Source organism: Cygnus olor, chromosome 4 (assembly GCF_009769625.2).
Source record: "Cygnus olor isolate bCygOlo1 chromosome 4, bCygOlo1.pri.v2, whole genome shotgun sequence".
Classification (NCBI taxonomy): domain Eukaryota; kingdom Metazoa; phylum Chordata; class Aves; order Anseriformes; family Anatidae; genus Cygnus; species Cygnus olor.
Window position 1 is genome coordinate 43,447,634 of NC_049172.1, and position 24,377 is coordinate 43,472,010.

Consider the following 24,377-nt stretch of genomic DNA (forward strand, 5'->3'; position numbering starts at 1 on the left):
GGTCCCTGGGATTAAACTGAGGTTAAGGCATGAACAAACGAAGGCAGTCATGACATTCACTGCTACTCTTTTTAGGGCCAAAAATCCACCAAAACCTCAGAATTTGGTAATTATTTTTTGACACGTGGTTGTACACTCAGAAACACTGAATTACACCAGCACTCTTACTACCTCTAAAATGCAGATTATACCATTTGAATTGTAAAACACAAAGGTTACACAATTTCTGTTACACTCAAAAAATCCACATGGGCATTTATTATGATGATTCCGCATTTGAGTCAACTTTGGACACTCCATGTACAATACAAAATTCTTTAGCTCTTGACAGCTTTACAAAGGAAATTTGCTATTCACACTATGAGCAGGCATATGTATTAATTTGCCTTTCAAAGTGCATGCAGTCCACTTTGCTGCTGATAATCTGCATAAAACTGGATTAAGGAATCGGGAATTCTTGGTGTCACGACAGTCAGTGCATACCGAAAATGCCGTCCCATGATAAATTTGGCATTTATGTCTTCCTGAAGAGCTAGCAGGGCTGCTTCTCTACAGACTGCTGTTATCTGCAAAGAAACAAACAAAAATTGCACCGTATTATTATTATTATTATAAAATGTCTAAGTTGAAATGAAGAAGGCAAGCACAAGAATATCAACATGCTCTAAATGCCAGATACTTACAAGGACAGAATTTCTCCAATACTTTTTTTTTTTTTTTTTTTTTTTTTTAATTAAATGAAGCTGTGGGTGATTAGCACTTCCCAGAAACGTGATAAAGCTCCAAATTCAAACCACAGTAACTTTACATTTCATAGAAGAGGACATTGCAAATTACTTTAACTCAATAATCATATTACCTTGCCTTAAACTCATTGCAACACCTGATAAATTAAAACCCCAACTAGCAGCAATACATTTTTCTGTACCCAAAGCACAAGAGCAGATATTCCCAGGCTCTGTGGGCACTTTTCCTTTTAAACTTTAAGCTGGGAAAGAAGTAAAAACAATTAATTCAGCAAGGAAGGCTCGAAGGAGAGGGGTGCGTGGAAGGGGAGAAGGGTTAAGGTCTCATACCCTGAAATGTGTTTTTAAACTCTCCGGACTTCAGACAGCGGAAACAGACTGATGCCAGTGTCATTCTAAAGACACATTACTGTGGTGAAAAGACCTTGTGGAATGAAAAGAGATATTGTGATTTCCAGTGCAACAGGGAAAACAGTGATTGATATTGACTGCTCCCTTATATCTGTAAATGAAAGAGCCAGCTGAAACACATTTGTCCAGCTATTCAGCATATTTTCTCTGTTTGTTCACTTACTGAAAAGAGTTCCCCTGCTTATGCTGTGCTAATGGTTGCCAAAGCCGTTTAGTAGCTTTTTAGAGGATTTAGCAGCATGTTTAGGAAGCTTTCACAAGAAAACATGCATGGATTTAGATGGCTTTGTCAAGCTACAACAATATTACTTTTAGTTCCGTGCTGCTCTAATGAGCAGTGAAGCTAAACACTCCTGTTATGCATTTTAATGCTTTTCAGGACTTTAGAGACAGATAAAGGTGGAAGCAGAGCTGGGACTTAGTGCACCAGCTTCTTACAGAGAGAGGCAACGCATCCTTCTACAAATAATGCAGGTGCTTTGGTCCTTCCGTTCAGGTTTTTCAGAAAGTAGACGGTGTGACTATTTCCTACTTGCTAACACAAATACAAAGATACTTGAAGAAGGAAAAAAAGAAAAAAAAAAAAAAGGAAAAAAGAAAAACCAAAACAAAGCGTGCACACACACACAAAGAAGATCAGCCCTCCCATCCCAGTTTAAAACCAAACCCAGAAATCTTTCAGAAGGGAGAAGAGTGGTGATAGAAAAACAGATCCCAAACATCCTGAACTGCAAAGCTGTGCTGGTCCTTGAAGGAGGGGTCCCTTTTCCCTCCACAAATACAGCACTAAGGGCACCTTTTCCACAATATGAAGAGGACCTTCTGTGGGTTTTCATATGCAATATTGAAAAAGCCCAGAACACAGCACAGCAGGTTTTGTCCATTATGCCTGCTCACAGAGACCACCAACTATCTGCAGCACCAAAATGATGGTGCAGGGTATTATCGCAGCACAAGATGTTCAGTTGGTGGGTGCTGATATATTTCACGGAAGGAGAAGCGGAAGGAAAGACTGTCAGGCCAGCAGATCCAAAAAAGAAGGAACACCAGCCAGTCCTATCTCTTCCTGTTTCATTTGTACAATGATACTCTTAGGAGGAATTTGCGCATAAGCCAATACTGCTGAGGATGATTGGATGTTTCCTCTGTGCTCTGCCAAGAGTATCAGCAACCGTGACCATAATTAACCTCCACAGGATTTTTTCTTTTAATTGTATTCTTAAAGTCTGAAACACAAGTTCTGTGATAACTGAAAATTACTAGACACGAGAAAACACCAGAAAAATGATATTCTTTTCTTTGTTATTCAGGAGTATTTAAGGGAAGAGGAAGAATTTTAAGGTATCAATTATCATTCTCTCTTTTCCTGGCTGCACTCAGAATTTTTGTGGACTACATCTTTCATATATTATTCAGTAATAAAAGGCAGGCAATATGGCACAATGTTTGAAATTTGGGCCCTTACGCCTGGTCACAGCAGTCCCATGGCACTGTTTCCATTCCTTTGCTAACCGAGGAGATGAGGTTTCTTAGGTAAGAGATTGAACAAAGCAGGTTTAATTATTTTTCTTCATTCAAATATGCAAACTCTAAAAAGAAAAAAAAAAATCCTCACAAGTGTTTTCACTAGCTAGTAAAGCTAAATCACCTGTGGGAAGCAAACATAAGTTTGCCTTTGTCTAGCCAAATGGAAATGGGACTGAATTCACCTGGTGAAATCTGCTGTATGACTGGGCTGAGGCCCACAGTTTTTAATAGACATTTTTTGTCACAGTCACATCAAGACATTTCATACCAGAACAAGCAAGAGAAAGGTTTTAAACTCTCATTTCTGCCTGGATTAAAACACAACGTAAGCCGGGTCAAGTGAGATAAAGGGGAAAGGTAGCAGAAGGTACTGGCTGGGACTGACCCACGGCTGTGCAGCAGGATACATGTCCTTTCCAGGCTTAGCGTCACTCCAAAACCAAGCGTTCCACCTAGATCACCAGTTTTAAAACCTCGCAATAGATTTATCCTCAGTGAATTCATCCAATTACTTTCTTAAATCACTTCTCCTTTTGGCCTCCACAACATCCTGTAATAAGTGCCACGGTCTAATCATGCATTGTATGAAAAAGCACTTTTGTTTGTCTAGAAGCGGGTAATTTCAACAAGTACCTCCTAGTTCCTGTCCTCTGAGAACAGTGATTCATCTGCTGTTCCCTGCTCACCTTCCCCATATCATCGATGGTTTTATAGCCTTTTATCTCATCTCCTCTCAGTCAAGTCTTTGCAGGCTGAGGAGCCCTGGGTGATTCAGTCCCTGCAGAGCCTGTCCATGCCTCAGACCAGCTGCCACGGCTCCTCTGGCTCTGCCCTAGCCCCTTGTGGCTAGAAGGAGCCATGCCGCAGGGCTTCTGGGTTGCGCCGAGATGATTTTTTCAGAAAAACTGTCCACAACGCCTCCAGTATTTTTTACTGAGCAACGATGTCTAATTTAGATCTTATACTTGTGAATTCGAAGCCTGGCTGACTTTCTTTTCTCTTCACGGCACTTATCGGCATGACTAGCATCTGCCTGCCTCTGTAAGTGCACACTGTGAAGCACCATTACCTACCTGCCAGTTTTAAGATAATTCTTAATTATTTTCAAATCCAAATCCAAAGGACCACCATTTTTACCTTTTTAGTATAAAAAGACTTTCAGACCTCAGGGTGCTGTAAAGGATAGAAATGATGTCCTAGTGCTGTTCCACAGGAAAAATTGCACCTCAAACCCCTGAAGGACAAAATAGATATTCTTGACAGCATCTGAATATAGAGTGGCTTTCAGCACTAGCTGTTAGAGCAGTAATGAAGACATTAAGTGAATGTCAGAGACAACACTGATTAAACAGCAACAGGCCAGGCAGCAGGTAATTAAGCAATAACTACTGAGGTGTGGGGTGTAATTGCAGAGATGAATAGGCGGCCAGGTGTGGCTGAATACTGTTGAATCTCTGAATACCATAATATACTCTATTTTGATTGTTAATATTATTACCAATGAAAATATAACAAATGCGATTCTCATTTTCGGCGCAATGAGAACAAATTACTGACCTATGCATTAGTCTGCTATCTGGAATCCTCTCTTAGCATGGAAATAATTTGCAATCCATGTTTAAAAAGCAGATAATCGGGGTTTTTTGGTTAACAACAGGAGCTAAACATAAGGAATAATCTGTCATCTGATTGAGCGCTTCCAAGATCAGAAACTAAACAGCTCAAGTAGAGTCCTACTTCAGAGTCAAAAAGGGAACTGTGTCAAGTTATCCTGGGAGGAAGGGAGAGCTCCAGCACGCCATCCGAACCACACACCCCCATCAGCAACCAGCAAAGCCCCACACAAGCTCACAGCTATGGTCCAAATAAAATTGAGTACCAAAAAGAAATGGATTTACACCGAGTTATTCTCTCCTCCCCATTTCACCCCTGGCAACAATAAAATGCCCAGTGCCAGCTACAGCTCCCTGAATAAGCAGCATTCAGCATAACCCATCTTTCTCCTGCTGCCTGATTCAGCCAGGCTGACTCTCCCCCCTCCTGGCATTAAGCACCAACTGTTTCTAGGGGACTGAAAGTCCTTTTCAGCTTCTTTGTGTTTAAAGTGCTCTAAATAGCTTTAAAGAATCTTTAAAAAAGAAAAAAAAGGAAAAAAAAAAGGAAAGAAAGAAAGAAAAAGAAAAAAAAAAAAGAAATGAGCTTCTGTGTTAAAACCTTAGGTATTTTCAAGAAAGTGGTTTTGTTCGTGCAGGGTCTGTGGGGAACACCTGTGAATGTCGGCTTTAATTGGGCTGCAGCTGGTGTCGATTGTGTGTGCAGTCACTGGCAGACACTGCCTGGCTGTACATTGTGTTTCATTTTCCTTTTTCCTTCCTTTTTAACTCGCTCCTCCACCCCGCCAGTTAAAGTTGTAAGGGGTTGTGTGTAAGAGGGATTAGGAGCCTGCAAACAGAATAGTACCCTGTGGTTTGTGAATAGCGCGAATTGTGGCGCTTCCTGGCTGCCAGCTACCTGCGAGCCTGCGTGCCGGTGGGGTGCGTGCCGGCGAGGCTGAGCGGGTTAGCTCTCCCCTCTGCTCCGGGGAGAGAAAGGGGTCCTGCACGGCCTTTTAACAAGACATGAATGGCTCCCGGGTCAGGACATCTGTTTCTCACTCGGGCAAATTCCCGCCCAGGTCAGACATCCTGCTTAGCCCGAGCCCGAAGCCGCTGGGAGCAACAACCTCGTCCCGCACCAAAATGGGGGTGTCTGGGGGCTCTTAGGGCCCAGGGATTTAGGACCCGATTTGGAAAAGAGATAGCCATGGAAGTCTTTCCAAAGCAAGAGCAGAAAATCAACCAGGCAGAAACTAAAAGGGAGCAGTAGGGGAAGATTGCTGTCCCTACTCTAAAGCTGCCCTAAGTACCTCGGCTCGGCGCCATGCCAGCAGCTCACAGCCTCTGCACGGGATTGGCACAGGGCTCCGGGCAGTGCTGGGCACGGATGGCACCTACCTCTGTGTGTGCTTCCACGAGGCTATCGCCAGCCCCAGCAGGTCTCTCCGTGGTGGGGAGTGACCCCTGGGACATGGTGTCCCCTGTCTGCCCCTTCCCCTTTGTGTGGATGCAACCCACTGCCGGCTTGCACCCCCCTGTTGTGCCTGCGCTAGCACAAGGCTGGCCCTTCCCCGATCTGGGTCAAATCACCAGACCATCGGAAAACCAAACCAGAAAAACCAACACCAGCTCACCACTGTATTACTGAGCTTCACCCTGGTTCAGCACCACCACCCCGCTTCCAACGGGCAAGGCAGCCTGCTGTGGGTATCGCAGCACGACGCTGGCTGGGCGAGGGAGATGCGCTGTAGATAATGCTTTCGTACGTGGTACTGCTTTTGGAGATAAAAATACTCTTTGGAGATAGCACAATTACCATTTTCTTTGTGAAAACAGACTTAAATTGAGAGGATCTTAAGTCATGAGAGGTGGACTTTTTGAAGCATTTCAAAAAGGTTTCAATTTAGTATTTCTCTCATGAATCAATTTTCCTGTTGTATATATTTAAAAAAATATGGAAATACATGATAACGTGCCTTTGTTCTCTTCTCTGAGAAGAGAAAGTCTTATAGGCTACTACAAGTCTTGTTCTGCCTAGGAGGAAAATTTTCCAATACTAGGAAATAATCGATTACTCTGCTATAAATTTTCATCTAATCTTTGAACAACATAAAATTGACCCTATATGTATACCTCTTCCTTCCACCCACATCTGTGATCTGCAGAATTAACTTAAATGGATTCTATGTTTGGCCATCCTGCAAACGGAAAACAACCTCTTCTAAACAGAAGACAATCATAGTATATTAGCTTTTCATACAGTACCCATTCATTCCTCAGACTCACATGCTGCCCCTATCACTGGAATTTTGGAGGAATTTACTGAATATCCGATTGTCACTTTACATGGCTTGCAACAGCAATGCTAAAAAAAAACACACCACAAGTGTGCAAGGCACTTACAGGCCATGTAAGTGCCTCAGTGAGATAGATGCTTCTTTGATTTCAAAGCAGCTTTGTTTTAAAACATTATTGCTTTTCCTGAAGTTAAAGCATATACTTCTAGTCTGGTTCTGTATTCATGAACACTGCCTTGGAACAGATGAGTTCCTATTTGTATTGAAACCATCCTGTGCAACAAAAAACTATAAACTTTTTTTCCTAAGAAGATGGACTTCCTTCTTCCCTGTTTATTAAAGAGACATTCAATATGAGCTGACATTGGATAATCTACTTTAAAACAGGTCTGTAGTAATGAAGAAGCAAGCACCTTTGCAATTCTTCAATAAAGAGGACAGGTATTATGTGTATCTTGTGTCTTTGATCCAACAAACTGAGCAAACAATCTCTGCTATTCCTGATTTCTTTCATGAGAGGTTGTTAAGGAAATGTAATTGAACAAAACCAGCTCCTTTAATGATATTTGTAGGTGACCTTAGTTTAGAACAGACAGGCTCAAGTCTTCATTTAGTATTTAATCTACAGTTTGCTTATTTATGTAATTTCACAGATTGATCGATGCATTTGTGACCATGCATGTGTATGCCCAGAACCTACCCGAGGTGCTGCACAGGGACACTAAGTGGCCGTGCCACCTGAATACACCCAACCTGACCAGGACGATGGGTCCTGCTCAGATCTTCCTGTGGTGGCCACAACTCCCTTGGGAGGCTGCAACAGAGACCATGTCCTCCTCTTGGTCTCGGCCAGGAGGTCCAGGCTTCAGGTTCGCCTCATCTACCTGCTGCAGTCCCCTGCTGTCACAGAGCCTGGCACGTTGGTGAGGGACTGAGCCAGGCAACTGGCCCTTTGCTCTTGTGGGACACAATTAATGGCCACAAAACGCTGCATGTAACTGCTCTCACAGGACCAAAAGCTCAGCAGGGGCTGTGCCTGGGCAGCAGACAGTATCACGTGTATCAGTAGCTCTTATTATTCTATAAAGCTTAAACACACCCAGAGAAGAGAAGGAAGAGATGAGGTATGTAGCCAAAATTAAGCATATGTATCATAACTATAGCACATGATGACAGCTAGAGAGAATAAACTGGAGCCTTCAGTGGTACATGCTAAGTGTCATCATACATACCTCTACTCATCCTGACATGTTCTAACAGAGCAAAACTTCGAATCCATCTGTAAGCTTTCTTTTTATTTCTTTCCATTCTCTTAAAAATATTACTAGATGTGGTATCCTTCCAAGCAATATATAAAACATGTAAATTCCAATTTAACTTTTGTAACTACAAGCCCAAAATGCAGCTAGTTTCCAAAACGTACTATGTCGATATGGATCCCATCACTTTGGCAGAGACATGGCATAGCTACACCTTTCACAAAGGAATTCCGTAACAAAACGAGTTTTTACATGCTGGGACTAAATATTTTTAAACAGCACTCTCTGCCAACTTCAAGTTTCAGCTATATTTGTGCAACTGAAAAAAAAAAAAAATCACACACATGTTTCTATACAAGATTAAGCTGCATTTCTGGTTAACCTCAGAATTATTTCATTTTTATATAAACATTTAATGAGAAAGTTTAACTTCTTCCCTTCAATGAGGAAAAGGAAGCCAAGCCACTAGAAAAGCAGAGTCTTTCTATATGTACAAATACATATGTGTGTGCGCGTGTGTTCATTTTAATTAAAAGTAATTAACAGAATACTGTGTTCTCACTCAGAGTACGCTGTTACTACAGAGGACCTGTACATACAGTCAATGCTATTTTGCTGAATGCCGCTAGCAAGACAGATTGAATTATGCAACTAAAATTTTAAAAACTAAGAGTTGGAGGAGACCATTAGCTGTACATGTCATAGGTTTCTCTCTAGAAAAGCAAAACAAAAGAAAAACAACAGAACAGATTTGGCAGCTTCTACCTTATGAAACCTATCACAGTATGGGTATTAATTAGTTGTTTTGTTTGCTTGCCCTCTTTTCAGATGTTGAGTTACACAGATATGAGAAGATACATTCAGCATATTCCAGATTTCTTGCATTGAAAAATAATTCAAGCTTTTGCTTCTCAAGCCAGCAATTCCTTTCTCAAGTTTAACCTGGAAGAGTGGAGAGGCCTTAGATAGGAGCTATCAAAACAAAGCAAATAAATGCAGTTCTGCAAAGGGAACTGGGAGCAGTGTGCTCCCTTCCCTAAAAATATTTTTCTCATCAGTAGAACCCAGCCAGTCTAGAACTGTCTTTCAACTCATTTCAGCTCCAGCAGCATTTCTATTACATTATGCCACCATTGAATGACAGCTAGAGCCCTAAACTTCTAAAACCACTGAGCAAAAAGAAAAGCAAAAAAAATACATCTTATTTGTGGGTTTTTAAACTCTCCCTTTCATCCTGCTTTTAGACCTTCCACTGTGGCAAATATTGTCTTTGTCTAGCAGGTTAACAGCAATTGTACTCGTAGTTACTTATGTATGAGATATTGTACTACAATACAGTAAATGCAAACAAACCCATCTAAAAATAATGGTCAGAAACTCTAGGAAATCTTCTGAGTCTTACTGTTTCTATCAGTTGGATAGAAAACATAAAAATCATATGATAATGAGAATAAAAGAGAATATAATACCTTTTTTTTTTTTCTGCATGGCTACTTAGACGTGCATACACATCCTGAGTGGAGGCAGGGAGTGGGAAAAGACATTTGTTGTGTAGGGCTTTTAGACTGCAAGATGAATAATGTCCTTAATGGACGCTCCCTTGCTTTTTCATTTATTGGGTCTTAGTTCCTGAAAGGTGCGAGATGTCTCACATGGAGTATCTATTTCCTTGGCAGAGTGCTAGAGGAATTTCAGACTGTTTCTAAGTTTACCTCTTGGAGCTTCCCATGGTACCCAGCTGCTCATGTTTCCCAAGAAAACTGGAGGACTGCATGCCTGTTTTCTAGGGAGGCAGAATATGACCGGGAGTGCAGTTAGACCTAGGAAGCAATGCTCTCAGCCAAAGCTAGATCCCTCCCTGCAAGGTTATTACTCCTTAAGGAAGGAGCAGAAAGGCTGGTAAAGAACTTAAAGTAAGTTTTAAGTCAAGTTTTGATTGTGCAAGAAAAGCAAAGAAGTAATTAGCAAGAAAAAACAATGACATAAATAAGTGAAACATGAATAGCAAGGGAAGAAGGATATTTTGAGTTATTCAGACATAAACCATTTAATACAATTCTGTTGGCAAGAACAGTGCATTTGCTAACTACTTCTAGTTTCAATAAAAAATTTGAGCAATTTATCTCAGGTATATCATTGCTGTGTCGACTGAATCACTGAGCACGTGTGGTGAGGGATTCACAACGCCATCCAAAAGCAGGAGCTCTCTCCCAAGTGGCACAGCTTGTCCCTAGTGTGGTGGGCACCTCACACGCTGGGAACAAGCCAAAGGACTGAGTGAGGCAACATGAGATAAAATGCTCATCTGTAAGAACCTGTAGCTGCCACTTACATTCAGTGAAAAGGTATGAGTGACTGGATCAAAATGGCATCTGCGTTTGCATTGTTAACATTAAAACATGTCATCTGAGTGCTCTCCTGCAGCTGAAAAAACTGAATCCATGTCACGTCTGAAAGTCACTTCAGTATTCTGGGTAACCAGATCTGCTACTCCTAAGATAACAGATCTGACTTAGCAAATTCCTTCATTTCTTCTCCTTCGTACTCACTCACAAAATCCTCCTCAGTTTGTGCCACGTTATTACAAAAACCTCCCTGGTCTCTTGGGTTTTCTCCCTTTCCCTCTAAAAGAGAGAGTGTTTTAACTCCTGTCTGAATACAGTAAAAGATGATCAAAAGAGCGAAAACAGCACATACAGGATGCTAGCACAGGAGCACTGGTTTGCATACTAAACAAAAACCAAAACGCTATTTTCTCTACTCTTTGAAATTATTCAGTATTCTAAAGATCAGGATACGCTCTTAGCATTTCCTAATTGATAATAAATGTAATACATTTCATGATATCTGGAAGACTTTGTAATACTAATGATCTGCTTTGTCTGGTATGAGATAGTCCTAAAGATGTGAAGTGTCACGGGGAAGTCGGATTTTGTTGATCCCTTTTTCTCCTGTAATGCCACACAACTACCTCACCAGCCCAGATTGGTGAAGACGCTTGTTTTAGGCAAAAGCAGAGATACGAAGTGCCTAACCTGCTTGTTTGCAGGCTGCATCACGAAGTGCTGGCTGTACAGTGCAGCTGTAATGCACAAAGTTGTGCTTGTGCATCTGCGACTTACCAAGTGTGGTAACGACTTACGAAACAAATCCCTAACCCTGCAAGATGTGGTGTGGATGTGGAGTCACAGTGACCCTCTCCAGCACTGAAGCAATTTTCTCTCCCCACAGACCCAAGCAGGGAAGAGCAGCCGTAGCACCACAGAGCCTTAGGACAGCGCAGGACTCTCATTCTCCTTTGTTAAATGCTATTCCACTAAACTAAAGCCCACAAATAACTCATATCGTATCCATAATCCCATGTATGCCACAGGTTTCACCTCTTTCGATATTTCACTCAGCTGTGGATCATTCAAAACCCCACAGAAGAAATATTTCAGCATTCATACTCTTTTTTTTTTTTTTTTTTTTTTTTTAATGAGGACCTTCTACCCTCAGTGGACACAGTATTCAAACCGTACTGCCAAATATTATATGATGTCCTTTCCAGAGTTAATTTTTAATTTCCTGACTCTACTGCATGAGAAATTTTCAAATTGCCTTGGCAGTCACTTGACAGCATGTGCAGACCTAATTGCAGAAGTGAATGCAGTGTCAGCCCAAATGCAAACCTCCGGACTAACTGAAGAATTTCTGCAAAATTAGTTGGTTGGTTAAATTAAGTTCCAGAAAGCATTGCCGTCCAAAAAACCAATTGCAAATATAAGGTAAAGGGCACAAACATTTCTTGCCACAGTCTGCCATGCAGTAAGGGGAAACAGGTGTCTTAAACACATCGCTCAAAAATCTGATGATTTTCCATTTTCATGTTTTAATGCCACAGTACCAAACCCAGAGATGCTGTGAGTGGCTATAAATCTTGGCACCCTCTTCATTACGAAAGAATTTCCCCTGGTATTCAGTTTTCTTTGCTTTACCTTAAGTCACCCTAATCATGCTGACATCTACTATCGATGATTATATTAGCTCTAAAAGATCCTTAAACAAACGGAAAGGACTGACTTCCACTCCTAAAGTTCTGCTTCCAATTTTCTAAAGGAAATTAAATAATGTATAAATCAAATGCTGGGCGCAGGCCCAGGCAGCTGAACATCGCTTTGTCCTTTCAAAGTGAAGAGGAAGTGTCTGCTACAGAAGGGACAAGCCAAGAGAAATAAAGCTTAACCTCAGCTCCATGTGAAAGTGATTTGGGATAATCGAGGGAATCTGCAAAGAGGTTAAAACTGGGACCACATACTAACAGGAGAACTTTACATGGTGATCAAAAACCCATCAGGAGCTGACCTTCACCTGGGGGAGCTGTGCGGCCCCGGCAGCTTGTTACGCTGGAGTGGAGCATGAAGGGCAGGAGGAAGAGGAGATGAGCAGGAAGGGGAAATCTATTTATAGCCAGTGTTTGTCATGTCATGGTAATCTTATCATTTTTTTCAGGTTGCAAGATTCATAAATAAGTACTGCCTGACAACTTTACAGCAAGTCAGCTATGCAGTAAATGTGCATGCTGCTTTCCAGCTCTTCTTTCACTAAATACGTACTACTAGGGCTATTAAGGCAGCCACCAAGGGATTTCTTAATTTATGTACTAGTGATGGACTGCTGATACTTCTCTTTAACACAGTATATATCTAGAAGGGGGAAAAACAGTAAAAATGTGCTAGATATTTTCCTGGTATTAGTTGCTAAGCAAGAGATTGCTATAATTGCCACAAGGCATTTCATAAAACTATTGGGAACAGATGTATTTCGTAACATGATTTCTCTATTAAAAGAAGATCCTGATCAAGTTTACATGGTTCCAACAAGAGTTTACACTGACATTTTTGCACACAGAAGAGTGGTTTTGAAGTCCGAGATCAGCCCTGGACTTCATAATCAGGGTCAGCATAACCCTAGTCACATAACCCAGACTTTGATGGAGAGAAAATGATGTGACATTTAGCTGTTAATGCTATAACTACATACGTCCTTGGCTGTTTACAAAATCTTCCTCTCCTTACCTTCAAAGGCTACAGAATATTTTAAATGTCATGCAAATGGCCCTTAAAAATAGTCTAATACCTATGCTTTCCTGAGAAACCAGCAAAATTAGTTTCAGCGCTGTCATTTAGCAGTTGTTTGGTCTGTCACAACAGTAATTGGGCAGCTGGCAAAACAGGGATAGCCACATAACAGTTACATATGAATTCAAACATCCTGCTTAGCTGTTACAAACATGTCAGGAAATGCTTCACAGCTTAAAAAAAAAAAAAAAGTAAATCCTCACACAAAACCACTCTTTTTTTGTTTTTCCCTTTTAAAAAATAGTGTCTGTAAACACACTGTTATTTTGTAGATTTGTTTTAGATTTGAAGTATATAATGAGTACTACTGCATTTTAAATCTCAGAACACAAACTCATCTGAACATTAAGCACACTTGATTCAGAAAAACCAAGAGGTTTACTGGGTTCAAAGACGTATAATTTACAAACAAGTATCCATATATTTTATGATCACTATAAAAGATTAGGCCAGGCTTCAGGAGCGCTATTTTAGCACAGAGGCAATTCAATCAACTGCCATGAGCTGGGAGATTCGCCCATCCATCTTCCACACTACCTCTCTCTCAACAGAGCCTGTGCTAATGAAGAGTTAGCCTGTGCCAAGGCTGTGTTTGAAAGAGGAAAGCAAGCAAAGGAACTGGGGCTTTAGTGGGACCACAGGGCTTTATACAAACACTTCTAGAATAAATGCCTCTGTAAAGACCTCCGAGTTTCTCATCACTTTGTCTCTGCAGGTTACCAAATATCAATAACAAGAAGGAAAAAAAATAACTGAAGAATAGGAAGTTTTCACAGAATGTGGTTGTTTGCCATCCTTGAATTTAAACAAAACCAGACGCACAATATGTTACTCACACATGAGAAGAGGAGAGCCAGCAAGGGAAGGAGAGACTTCTCTCTCTCTTCCTCTCTCCTTGTTTCAAGAAGCATCCCTTAAAGCATACAAGCATATGCTTCGGGCTCCACTGACGTCAGTAAACATGACTGAAGTAAAGCACATGCTTAAATACATTCCAAAACACTTATCTGCTCTGTATAATTGGAAGCTAAGTGGGAGCTATAAATCAGTGACAGAACATATTCAATCAACAAACAAGACACTTTTCATCTTTAAGGTGATGGTACTTACCGGTTCTGCAAAATCTTACACTCATTAGTGTCCATTATTAGAACAAGAGACAGTTTCTAGCACAAGACTCATTCAATTAATAAATTTAAGAATGCTAAGACATTTGCACTGGTAACAGAAACAAATCATGATTAACACCAATGTGTCACATTTCTTTGGTGCTTTACACCTTAAACACAGCATTAACTTTAAATAAAGTAGTTACAGCTAGACTACTGCATGCAAAGCACCTACCAGCAGTAGTTGCATCCTGGGTTCCCAATCTCTGATGTGGTATGCAAAGATCTTCTACAAATTACCATCCTTCATTTTCTTGGTCACCCGAATCCTCTGTTCCCAAGGCGCAAACCATTTGCATTTCACATCTACACATGCTAAATACCTGACTCAAGAGGCCTGTGGCTTGCATGAGAGCTGCAATGCATGCAGGGCACAGGCAATGATAAGTGCCACCTCACCACGCACTCTTCCATTCATTAAAATGGAATTAACCAGTGAGGATTTCCACCTATTATTTAAATACCGATGTCTACGGTAAAAGGAAAATATGAAGAAATGTGAAGGTCTAGTAGAAGGCTACCCTTTGCCAGTGAGGCTAGCTGGATAATTTTGCTCCATTTCATTAGATCCTGTATGGTTAATGTCTGTCCTGTGGTAATCATCTTTATACAGTTACTTACTCTTTAAAAATCGACTGTCTCCCTCTGGAAATAACAAGGCTTACCATGACCTGCAGTGACTTTGAGGTTGTTACTGTCTGCACGACCGTTCATTATTTAAGCACAGGACATTGCCTCTCACGTCTCTTCTCGTGCGCTGAAGAGCAAAGGCAGCCCGACCCGAGCTGAAAAATGTTAATGCATACTTGAAACAGGCAAAAAGCAGCGCAGCTCTCACTAGAAATACAATTTGCTGCAAGTGTGAGGTTGCAGCCTACAACATAGTTTGCTGCATGTGTATTTATTTGACAATAACATGTGACTCACTGAAGTAGAGATCTCCCAGAAATGGAGCACAGCCTTTGTACCGGCAGCCTCAACTACGTTGAGGCCTATGTTGAAGCATCAACTTCGCAGCAGCAGCAGCAAACTACATTATACACTTGTACCAAATTGTATTTCTAGTGGCATGGGAAGTTAACGTTCTCCTGTATATTGCTTTGTGAGTTATTAGTACCTAGATCCTCTGCATGGTTGAAAGTGTATTAATGAGCTGGAAGACATAATGATCTAATCAGAAGAGATCAGCAGTAATTTATCCTGCAGATGATTTACATGCAGCAGCCATGTGTGTTTGTTTATGATCTCTACATCTGGCAAGGAGCTTTTGACATGATGGAAAGCTGTGGTAGAAAAATGCACTTGGTTCCTCACACCGACTAATTAATGCTGTACTTAATCTCAAGAAAGGCACTTTCAAAATAAACACTAATTTTCAGCAGACTGTAAAAATAGGTAACAACTGAATCACATAGTATAAGGCCTAAAAGCTATTGTAGCACCAAAGGAGGTGATTTTTAACTCCCACAGTGCCATTCTGAGAGGGTGTGCACTCAGGTACCCCTCCGACACTGCAAACAGTACATTAATGTTTATTTTTTTTTTCTAAAAGAGAAGTGTAAGTATGCATTTTCCTCTTGCAGAAGTTTTCCTTTTCTACTGTTTCAGGAGCAACAGAGCAGAGACGACGAAAGCCTACATTATAATCTGTAGCAATCTCAAAAACTAGTAAGTGATGGCAGAGCTAAAACAGTCCCCATCACTCACACGTTGGGCATTAAACGATGGTTGGCATCTGGAAAGTAACACTGCAGGTTGTCACCCTCCACATTTTACTGACAAGTGATCACATAAGCAGGAAATCACGTTTTCCACAGAGAAATGGAGGGGAAGAGCAGCCGGTGCCCAGGTGGCCCCACAAAGGCAGTGCGGGGATGTGGTGCCTGGGCGGCCCTCGTGTCGTGGGGTTAGGCCTCGCTGTCCTCAGCTCCCACCGAAGCCATTCCATGGCTTTGAGTCACTTCGACAAGGCCTTGTCTACACAGGATGTTATTCTGGAACTGCGACCGCATTTAAATTCACGCCCTATCTCATTCCAGGATAACTTCCTCACGTTGACATGCCCTTAGAAGTACAAGAAAGAGCATTCGTCTGTGGCTGCATTTAGCCCTAGGCTGAAGTCTCACGAGGTAACAGAGAATAGAGATCTGGCTTTATCTTATAAATGGTGCTAATATATATATCACCACCCTTTGGAACGACACCAACTTTTTCTCTCTAATCTCCCAATCATTTCCCACAGAAAGCATGTACTTTCTCCAGCCCAGGAAAGAAGGCAAGGACGTTAGGAAAATCAGAGGGATTGCAGGGCATGGAAAGCCTGTGTGAGCTGCCTCCAAGAGCAGACTTCCCAGCCCAAGACACCGGAACTACAAAATGGCCTCATTCGGTGACTGAGAAACTACTGGGGTGGTGAAGAGAAAACCAGTGTAGGCTACAGGTACTGAGAAACAATGCTGCAGAGCCTCAGGACTGGTCCCCGGCTGGAATTAAAGGTAAGCCAGGTAACACTGATAAACTCGGAGGAAAAAAAAAAAAAAGTAGAGATTGAAGCTTTTCATGTATATTAAAGCGAAAATGTCAAAACATGGTTTCTTCTGCCACACAGAACTACCACCCTTCCACTCCTACAGCTTGGTGTACAAAATTTGTAACTCAGGAGTTCTCAAGTGCTCCTGAACTATATTAGAAAATGCATTTTTGCTTTCCTCGCAGGTCAAACCTCTAACCATATCCCACAGAGCTCATCTGCCCTCTTCCTGTCTCCCCAAGACAAGTCAGCAAAGAGGCTCAGGTTTCCTGACAGAGGCAGTGAGGACCAAAGCACCTCTCCGACAGGACATCACAGCAGGCAGATATACCCTGGGGGGGTACAACCGGGCAAGGTCGATAGTGACAGGAACAGGGAGGTGTCAAACTGAACCAGCAATTCCCTAAATACTTTGGTTTCAGAAGAGGACAATGAAGGCTAAAGTCTGCAGAGAAGTGCCAGCCTCTGCTGCAGCACTAAGTACCCGTGAGCAAATGGCATAGAGACTGCCAGTTTTCTCTGCACCTCCCCATCAATCCTTTTCTGATAAAGATTTTAATTAGTTTTTTTTTTTTTTTTGTGGGTTGCTAGGTCTATGAAGCACGTTCATTCCCCTTAGATTAATTCCTTCTTTTCTTTTCTTCTCAGAGAAACAAGTTACAACTTCCAACCACGTCAGGCTGCAGCTTCAGTGCTGCAGACTCCTCACTCACCCACTGTGTCTCTTTCCTCAATTCCTCTCTATCTGATTTACTGTTTACTTGTGGAACATATGGGAAACATGCAGGGAAAGCATGCATCCGGGTTCATGTTCAGAATAAATACTTTTTATGACTATTCCCATGACCTGCAGCAATAGACTAGATTAGTCACCCACAACTATGTATAATCATGCAATCATTTAAATACGTTTTCAAAACAGAGTACGTTTTAAGATACAGATCAACTAAATATTCCTCTATAGACTCTCTAACACCTATTTCCTACAACTTTACTATTTCCACCTGAGAAAGAGTTATCTTCCAAGAGTTGAGTTCTCCCTCTAAAGTACTGTGCAAAAATAGAAATAAACATGAAAGTATTCGTGCTACCCAGTCGTCTCCATTTTCTTAATGAAAGAACAATGAAGAAGTAGAGTACATAAGACTGAAAATTGATGCTCGTGCTGAAGTAAAAGTGCCATTTATCAACATGTGCAAAGTAACCTTTTTTTTTTTTGATTCTCTTCCTATTTCGGAAAACCAAACTCCCTCTCATTTCAGGTTCATCCAAAAGCAGAATTGCAAACATTTTCTGCTGAACAGAGAACAGAATATTTCTCTAGCAGAATATGTCATTTAATCCAAAAGCAAATAAACAGCAGTTCAAATTCAACCTCACCCATTACACTTAGCAGCAGAATTGAAAGGAAATCTTGAAAAGGTAATTTTGAATTGAAACACTTAAGATCTTTTTAAGCCAAACATTCTGAAATCTTCTAAGGTTAAAAAAAAATCAATGACAAAAAAACGAAAATCATAACTGCTTTTTTTTTTTCTACATAAGCAATGAGACAGCAATGGCCTATACTACCTTAGTTTATTCAGGATTTTTTTTTTTTTAATTATTATCATCATCCACCTTTGGGCTGAAGAAAAATCTGATGCATCTCTTTTGTTTTGGGAAACAGTCCTGACAATCTTTTAAGTGCTGCTGCACATGCAGCTGCCAGCAGTGAAGAGCGCCTGTTGCTCTCCCCACGCCATCCACCACACAGAAGCCAGAAGTTCATCTGCTACAGGAGAGCTGGAGAACATCTCATCAGCCAAATTGCTTGATTCCATTGTGCTATAAGGCTTAACCAAAACACACGAACATATTCCTTTTCTCACAATCATGCACAAAAGATGAAAAAATAGATTTCATAAAGGAACTCTGCTTTTAGAGCTCTTTTTTGTATGAATTTGAGGGTGAGTGTTATTTCTACAGGCAAATGTTGGAATACTGTAGTAAACCTTTAAAAAGGAAAGGATTTTGTTTTCCTTCTTTTTAAGAAATGTTTTCCCCATATGTTTCTGAGACAATGTGCGAGGCACTATAAAGTCTTTCTGTCTCACCACAACAGTGCAGTTCAGCAAAACACTTAAGCAAATGCTCAGCTGTAAGCACACTTAGGAGTCCGTTTACTCCCAGTCAGTGCAAAGGTTTCTGAACCAGAAGGGACTTGCCCTCTCTTTTTAAGCCAAGCACATGGGTAACAGCTTTCCTGAACTGAGGCCTCTCAGTAAGTTAGTTGTCAGGCACACATGGACGCGTGGTACTGACCACGCTGCTGAAAGAGTCAAGTTGTTCTTGGAAGAGTAACTGGTCGATCTCTGCTGGCCGGCTCCTTCGCCAGCTCCATCTGAACTGAGAAAATGTGGTATCTGGAAAATTATTTGAAACAACAATTTCCCTTCAACAGGTTTGCTTGTTGTTCTGTTTGTTTGGGGGACAGAAGGCTGAAATGAGATGAATCATTACTTGGTGAAAAGCAAAAAAACATTTTCATGTATGATTACTTACATTAATATGTATCATTTTACATAGTACATCTACATATGGAATCTATTATTATTGAGGAAATGTTTTTTTAATGAGGTAGACTGAACAATACTTAAGAGAGAAAATGTTCAAACCAATGCTAACTTGCAGCAGAAGTAACAAAATATTTTAATAAAAAACAGTAAAAAGTCTGGCCTTCATACCCAGTACCAGCCCTATCATCCTATGTTTACACCTTGAGAACAGGATTCAGCTCGTGTGGATTTTCCAAGCTTTGCAAACTTCCTAAGCCTAAATTTAAATTCCACCTCTGTCAAAGAGTAGAAAAAGAGTAAGAACAGAGAGTAAGAGTAAGTAAAGAGTAAGAACAAAGAGTAAGTACAGGTTTTCAGCTCTGCAGAAGAATAGAGATAGCTCGTCAGACTTCTTTTTTTCCGTGAAAGTATTTTTACTACCCCTGCTTTCTTACAGAGCCTGTGCCTGCCCTCCATCCCTAGTCCCAAACTCATGAAGAAAAAATAAATAATAATAAATAAATAATAATAAATAAATAATAAATAAAAGGATTTAGGTAATACAATCACTTCTGTATAAATGTAGCTAATTATATTCTCAATTGCTGAAACACTGTTTCCTCTCCCTCTCCCTGCATGCTGGGATTAATTAAGCTTTCCTTAAATGCTGTATATGAATTAAGAAGAAACAAACAACAAAAAACCCTCACTATTTTCAAATGAAAAAAATCTGGTGTTAAAAGGCCTGGCAGGCTAAGCATTACTACAATAAAACTGCTGGCTTTTCAATGGTAAAAATAAAGTGACTAAAAGCTCTGTTGTAAAAAGGGGAGACTTTCGAGAAAGCCCCTTCACAGTAGGAGGGGGGTACTTTCTTTCAGGAATCATATCAGAAACAAGGATGAATTATTACTATCAAATATAAGCCTCAAAATAGAATCCCTCTGTTATCGTAGTGCAAATATTAATGCGTATTTGCTATTCCTGCCAAATGTTATCAGCGTTGTTCCGACTTGCAGGGAACAACCTGTTCTGTGCGGATCCTGACTGGACTAGGACTGGACTAGGTTTATCATTTTAACACCAACAACGTTGTTTTGTTCACCTTGAGAAACCACAGCACGAGTGACGCTCACCAGGGGATACGGCAAGGATCTGCACTGGCTCGGCAGGAAAAGCCTCAGGAGCCCCGGCACCGCGAGATGAGCAGAGCAGCTCCTGTAGTCCCCGGTGCTGTCACTGGCCCTGGCACCTACCGTAACTTGCCCTCTTTATTTACCTTCGTACAGACAGCAGTTTTAAGCACTTTTTTATAGGCTCAACTGCTGCATTACTCTTCCCCCCCTCCTCATTTATTTATTTATTCATGTTCACTCTGAATTTCCAGCCATTTTCTTTGCTATGAATGTTTCTTTATATTGATTACAATTTCCAGGAAGATGCATGCTTGGTTCTAATAATCCCTCAGCTTCTCCCATATTAACCCTGCTACTCTTTTCCTTATTTTCTGTCTCTTTGTTTTTGTTTTGCTTTAATCCACATGAATTTCTTCAGTACCCTCTGCTTTATTAAAACAGACTCCTTGTTTAAAGCATGGTAAGTCTGCCTTCTCCCCCCTCCCCCCTTTAAATATTTTATTTTTTTAATTTATCAACTTTCAAAGCTCCCTTGCTATGCTGTCCAAGTCTCTCTTTCAATGACATGGTGTCAAAGTGGCAGTGAAACCAGTACCAGCCCAATCTACACTGGTTTTGATGGGGAACTTACTGGGAACATCCCACAGGAGGCAGGTGCTGAAACAGATGTGTGTCCTGCCGAAGACACAATTTACAATAACGCCCCAATGGTATTTTGAATGTAGATCCTGATTTTGAGTCTGCACATTGCAAAAACAGTCCAACCTAGTATACAAGAAGAAATAAGGCAAATGGGCTAGAAAATTATCCTCAGTTCTTACAGGTGATGATACCTCATAACGCAAGGGGCTCAAAACCACAACTCTGAACTAAAATACCTCATGTATAGGAAGAGGACTGGATCATCATCTTTGTCATTGCTGTCCTCTGCTTATGCTTCTCTCAGGTATAACTGGCCAGCAATTTCTTCGAGAGCCCCTCTACAGGGAAGACCAGCCCCCAGCACCGGGCTGTATTTGGAACTAGGCATCACAACACAAGTGTTTCTCCTGTTACGTCAGTGGCCCATAGATGCTACCACATCCAATGCTGAATGCCTTCCGAGCCTTGTGTAACAACAGATTTCAAATGATAAATCTGAACACCAGCACTGTTTCAGGCTTTGAAATACAGCTTACCTCTTACCGAATATGATGTGTCAAATGAATTATGAAATTCACAAGAAAGAAGAAACCTCTTATATGATCCAACCATCTCCCTGCAAGTCCAGGGCTGTTTCCAATGAAATGCAGGATTGGCAGAAGAGAGATTTATTGCCACAGTTTCTTAATTCTATATTTCATACTTCAGCAAGCCTTCCTATCGTGCTCTACATGGTGCTTTTAACAAGTTAAAAGCTATCAGTTTAACAAATAGTCAAAAGTAATCTAAAAAGTTAAACACACTCGTCATCATGACACACAGCGCTAAACACTACTGCTTATTTCCTGTGATGCTTCGTTAAAAAAAAAAAAAAAAGAAAGAAAAAGAAGACTCGAGGCAGGCTGCAGGCTTGGCATTTCCTGTGAAGGTCGGCACTCACCAGGGTGCACCTACACGAAAGCTGTAACTGAAACGACCCCATCCATGGCACTGGCACGGCATGCACCTGGCAGCTCACCTGAATTTACACTTCTGGCCTGAGCCGGTGGCTTATTCCTGACCTACGCAACCTTGGAGGTGATTCCTGCACGTGAAATTGGTTTTGAAAGAAGGTCTTGGATGGCAGGAATCCCACAGAGGCAACTAAAAAGGAGTTTGCTGCTTCAGAAGGATGTGAAAAGAGCGGCAGGTTTGTTAATAGTAAAGCTGTCCTCGAGCGTGCCTACAGTAGCATCAAGGCTAAGCTGAGCTGTGTTCAATTCCAAAACGCTGGTTAAAAGAAGAGGTATTCACCTGGCCACTGTGTCTCACAAACACATATAGTCACGGCTCATATTAGAAATCTGCAAAAAGCAGTCCTGAAAGACCTGGAACTTGCAGAGCATTTACAATGACTTCGCTTGGGACTAAATGAAACGGGGAACATGTCAACTCTTTGATCCAATTAAAACATGAGGAGTTTTCTTGATCATGGAGACATCATTTTGCTGTATCACAGCCTAATGGCACAGAGTATGTTGGGTAGTTCATGATCAGCCGGATTTACAGAAGTGAACTGCTAGGAAGTGATGGGCAAGTAAATGGCAGCAATGGAATATGCCTTCAAAAATGCAACTTACCTTGATACATCCTCTGTTATTCCTGCTGTCTAGTTAATAATATACATTAAATTAGAAGACATTTTAATCTTTAGGAATTAAATAAATAATCCTTGGATTTAGCAAGCTTAAACATGAATTTGATTTTCAGTGCATTAAATAATTCCATTGGTTACAGGGGAATTTTTATGCACATGGAGATCTCAGAAATGCTGTAGGGTAACAACCTCAACTTTGACTAGGCCAGAAATGAGCTGGTATTAAAAGTCTGGCTTTGGCTGAAGTGATGAAGGTGATGAAATTCAGCTGAAGAGTTAAATGCAGATTTCAAACCCCCCTCAAAGCTTTGAAACTGGGTCAGACCAATTTCCAATTAGCAGTTAGCAATTATACAGCAAATCTCTTCCCCGGTGCAACACGTATGAAAGAAAGGCAGGTTCACAAGACAGTATGTGAGTTTCTTGGTGGAGCTGTGGCATCCCTTTGCACTTCTGAGACAAAGAAAACAAGAGCAGCAACATGCTTTCCAAAATGGAACAGTATGGCTTCAAATAGCTAACTAGAGATCTTTTTAGTTCATGTTTATGATTAATTCCTTCTTCTCTAGGTTTCATGTACAAACCAGATATCTTGGAACAGAAACCTGACGAGTTATTTATGAAATCTGTTGCACATACAGAATTGGAGGAAGCTGACTGTTGCAGTACATATCCAGTCAGCTGGAACACATATAACGAAAACATTTTTTGGTTCGAAATAGCTGCAAAATGTAGTACATCTCCAGGACTACCTGGCTGGATGCTTCATTTGCAGATTTTGTTCCTCCACCTTTAATAGCAAATTCATTGCATGAGCTAAGCGATGTTCACTTAAGAGGAAGAGCCAGTAGACTCACCTTCAACGCTGCAAAGACAGACCTGCATATAACTAAGTGCTAAGACATTTACAGTACAATATATAATGTCAAACACATTGTCATCCAAACGTGAATTTCTGAAAAATCTTAAATCTTAGTGAAAGAATTAAACACGTGGTAGAAGCCCCTACTATGCCTTCATAAGTATGAAAGGAGACACAAATATATATATATATATATGTGTATATATATATATATATATACACACAAATTTCTAAAGGGTAACACAAGGAGGACACAAAATCCAAATGAACACTTATTATATGAGCAGCTCAAATGAATGCAATGATAATGCCCTCATGATAATAGGGCCAATTAATCTTTAAAAAGCCTCTAACAAAAGTTGAAATCTTTTTCCATAACGTAAGAGCGACTTTTTGGCTGTTGTTATAGATCCTCCTGAGTAAACCGGTTGAATTGCAAATACGGAACATTATCTCAGGATAATGAAAAGAAAAACATTTTGCTCAGCACTGACGTTTATCGATCCAAAATAGACATTTTTGCCATTGTTTGAAGTAAGGGAAGTAATTAAAGTACGCAGAAGCATTCTGATACCACCACGCTATTTCCTGTCCGTGTCAGTAACGAAACGCCTCTCCCACCGCCATGCACACTGTTCATTAACTCTCTGCAATAAACATCGTACTTCCATATCACACATCTGAAAGTGTTCCTAAACTGTCAAGTTGGGCAAAAGCATTGCTCCATGCAAAAACAGCCAAGTCCAGTCAGGAAGCAGATTAATTTGAAACCCTTAATTAATGACTGAACATTTACACAGCCAAGATTTATGAGTTACAAGGAAGTACGTCCAAAACATAACACTCCCTCCTGCATGCAAGCTCTCTTTTTAATGATAAACAATTAGCCTAGGGTAAGATAGTGTCTGAA

General features: G+C 40.8%; 1 protein-coding gene across 1 annotated transcript in view; it reads right to left on the reverse strand.

Annotated features, from left to right (window-relative positions):
- Nucleotides 1-223: 223 nt before the first annotated feature.
- The window catches only part of SPATA5 (spermatogenesis associated 5), a 189,810-nt gene continuing 165,656 nt past the window's right edge, over nucleotides 224-24,377 (reverse strand). The window contains exon 16 of the mRNA XM_040556385.1: nucleotides 224-566. Within this exon, the coding sequence (XP_040412319.1) occupies nucleotides 390-566 (177 nt within the window). The 3' untranslated portion in view covers nucleotides 224-389. The remainder of the gene's footprint in view (nucleotides 567-24,377) is intronic.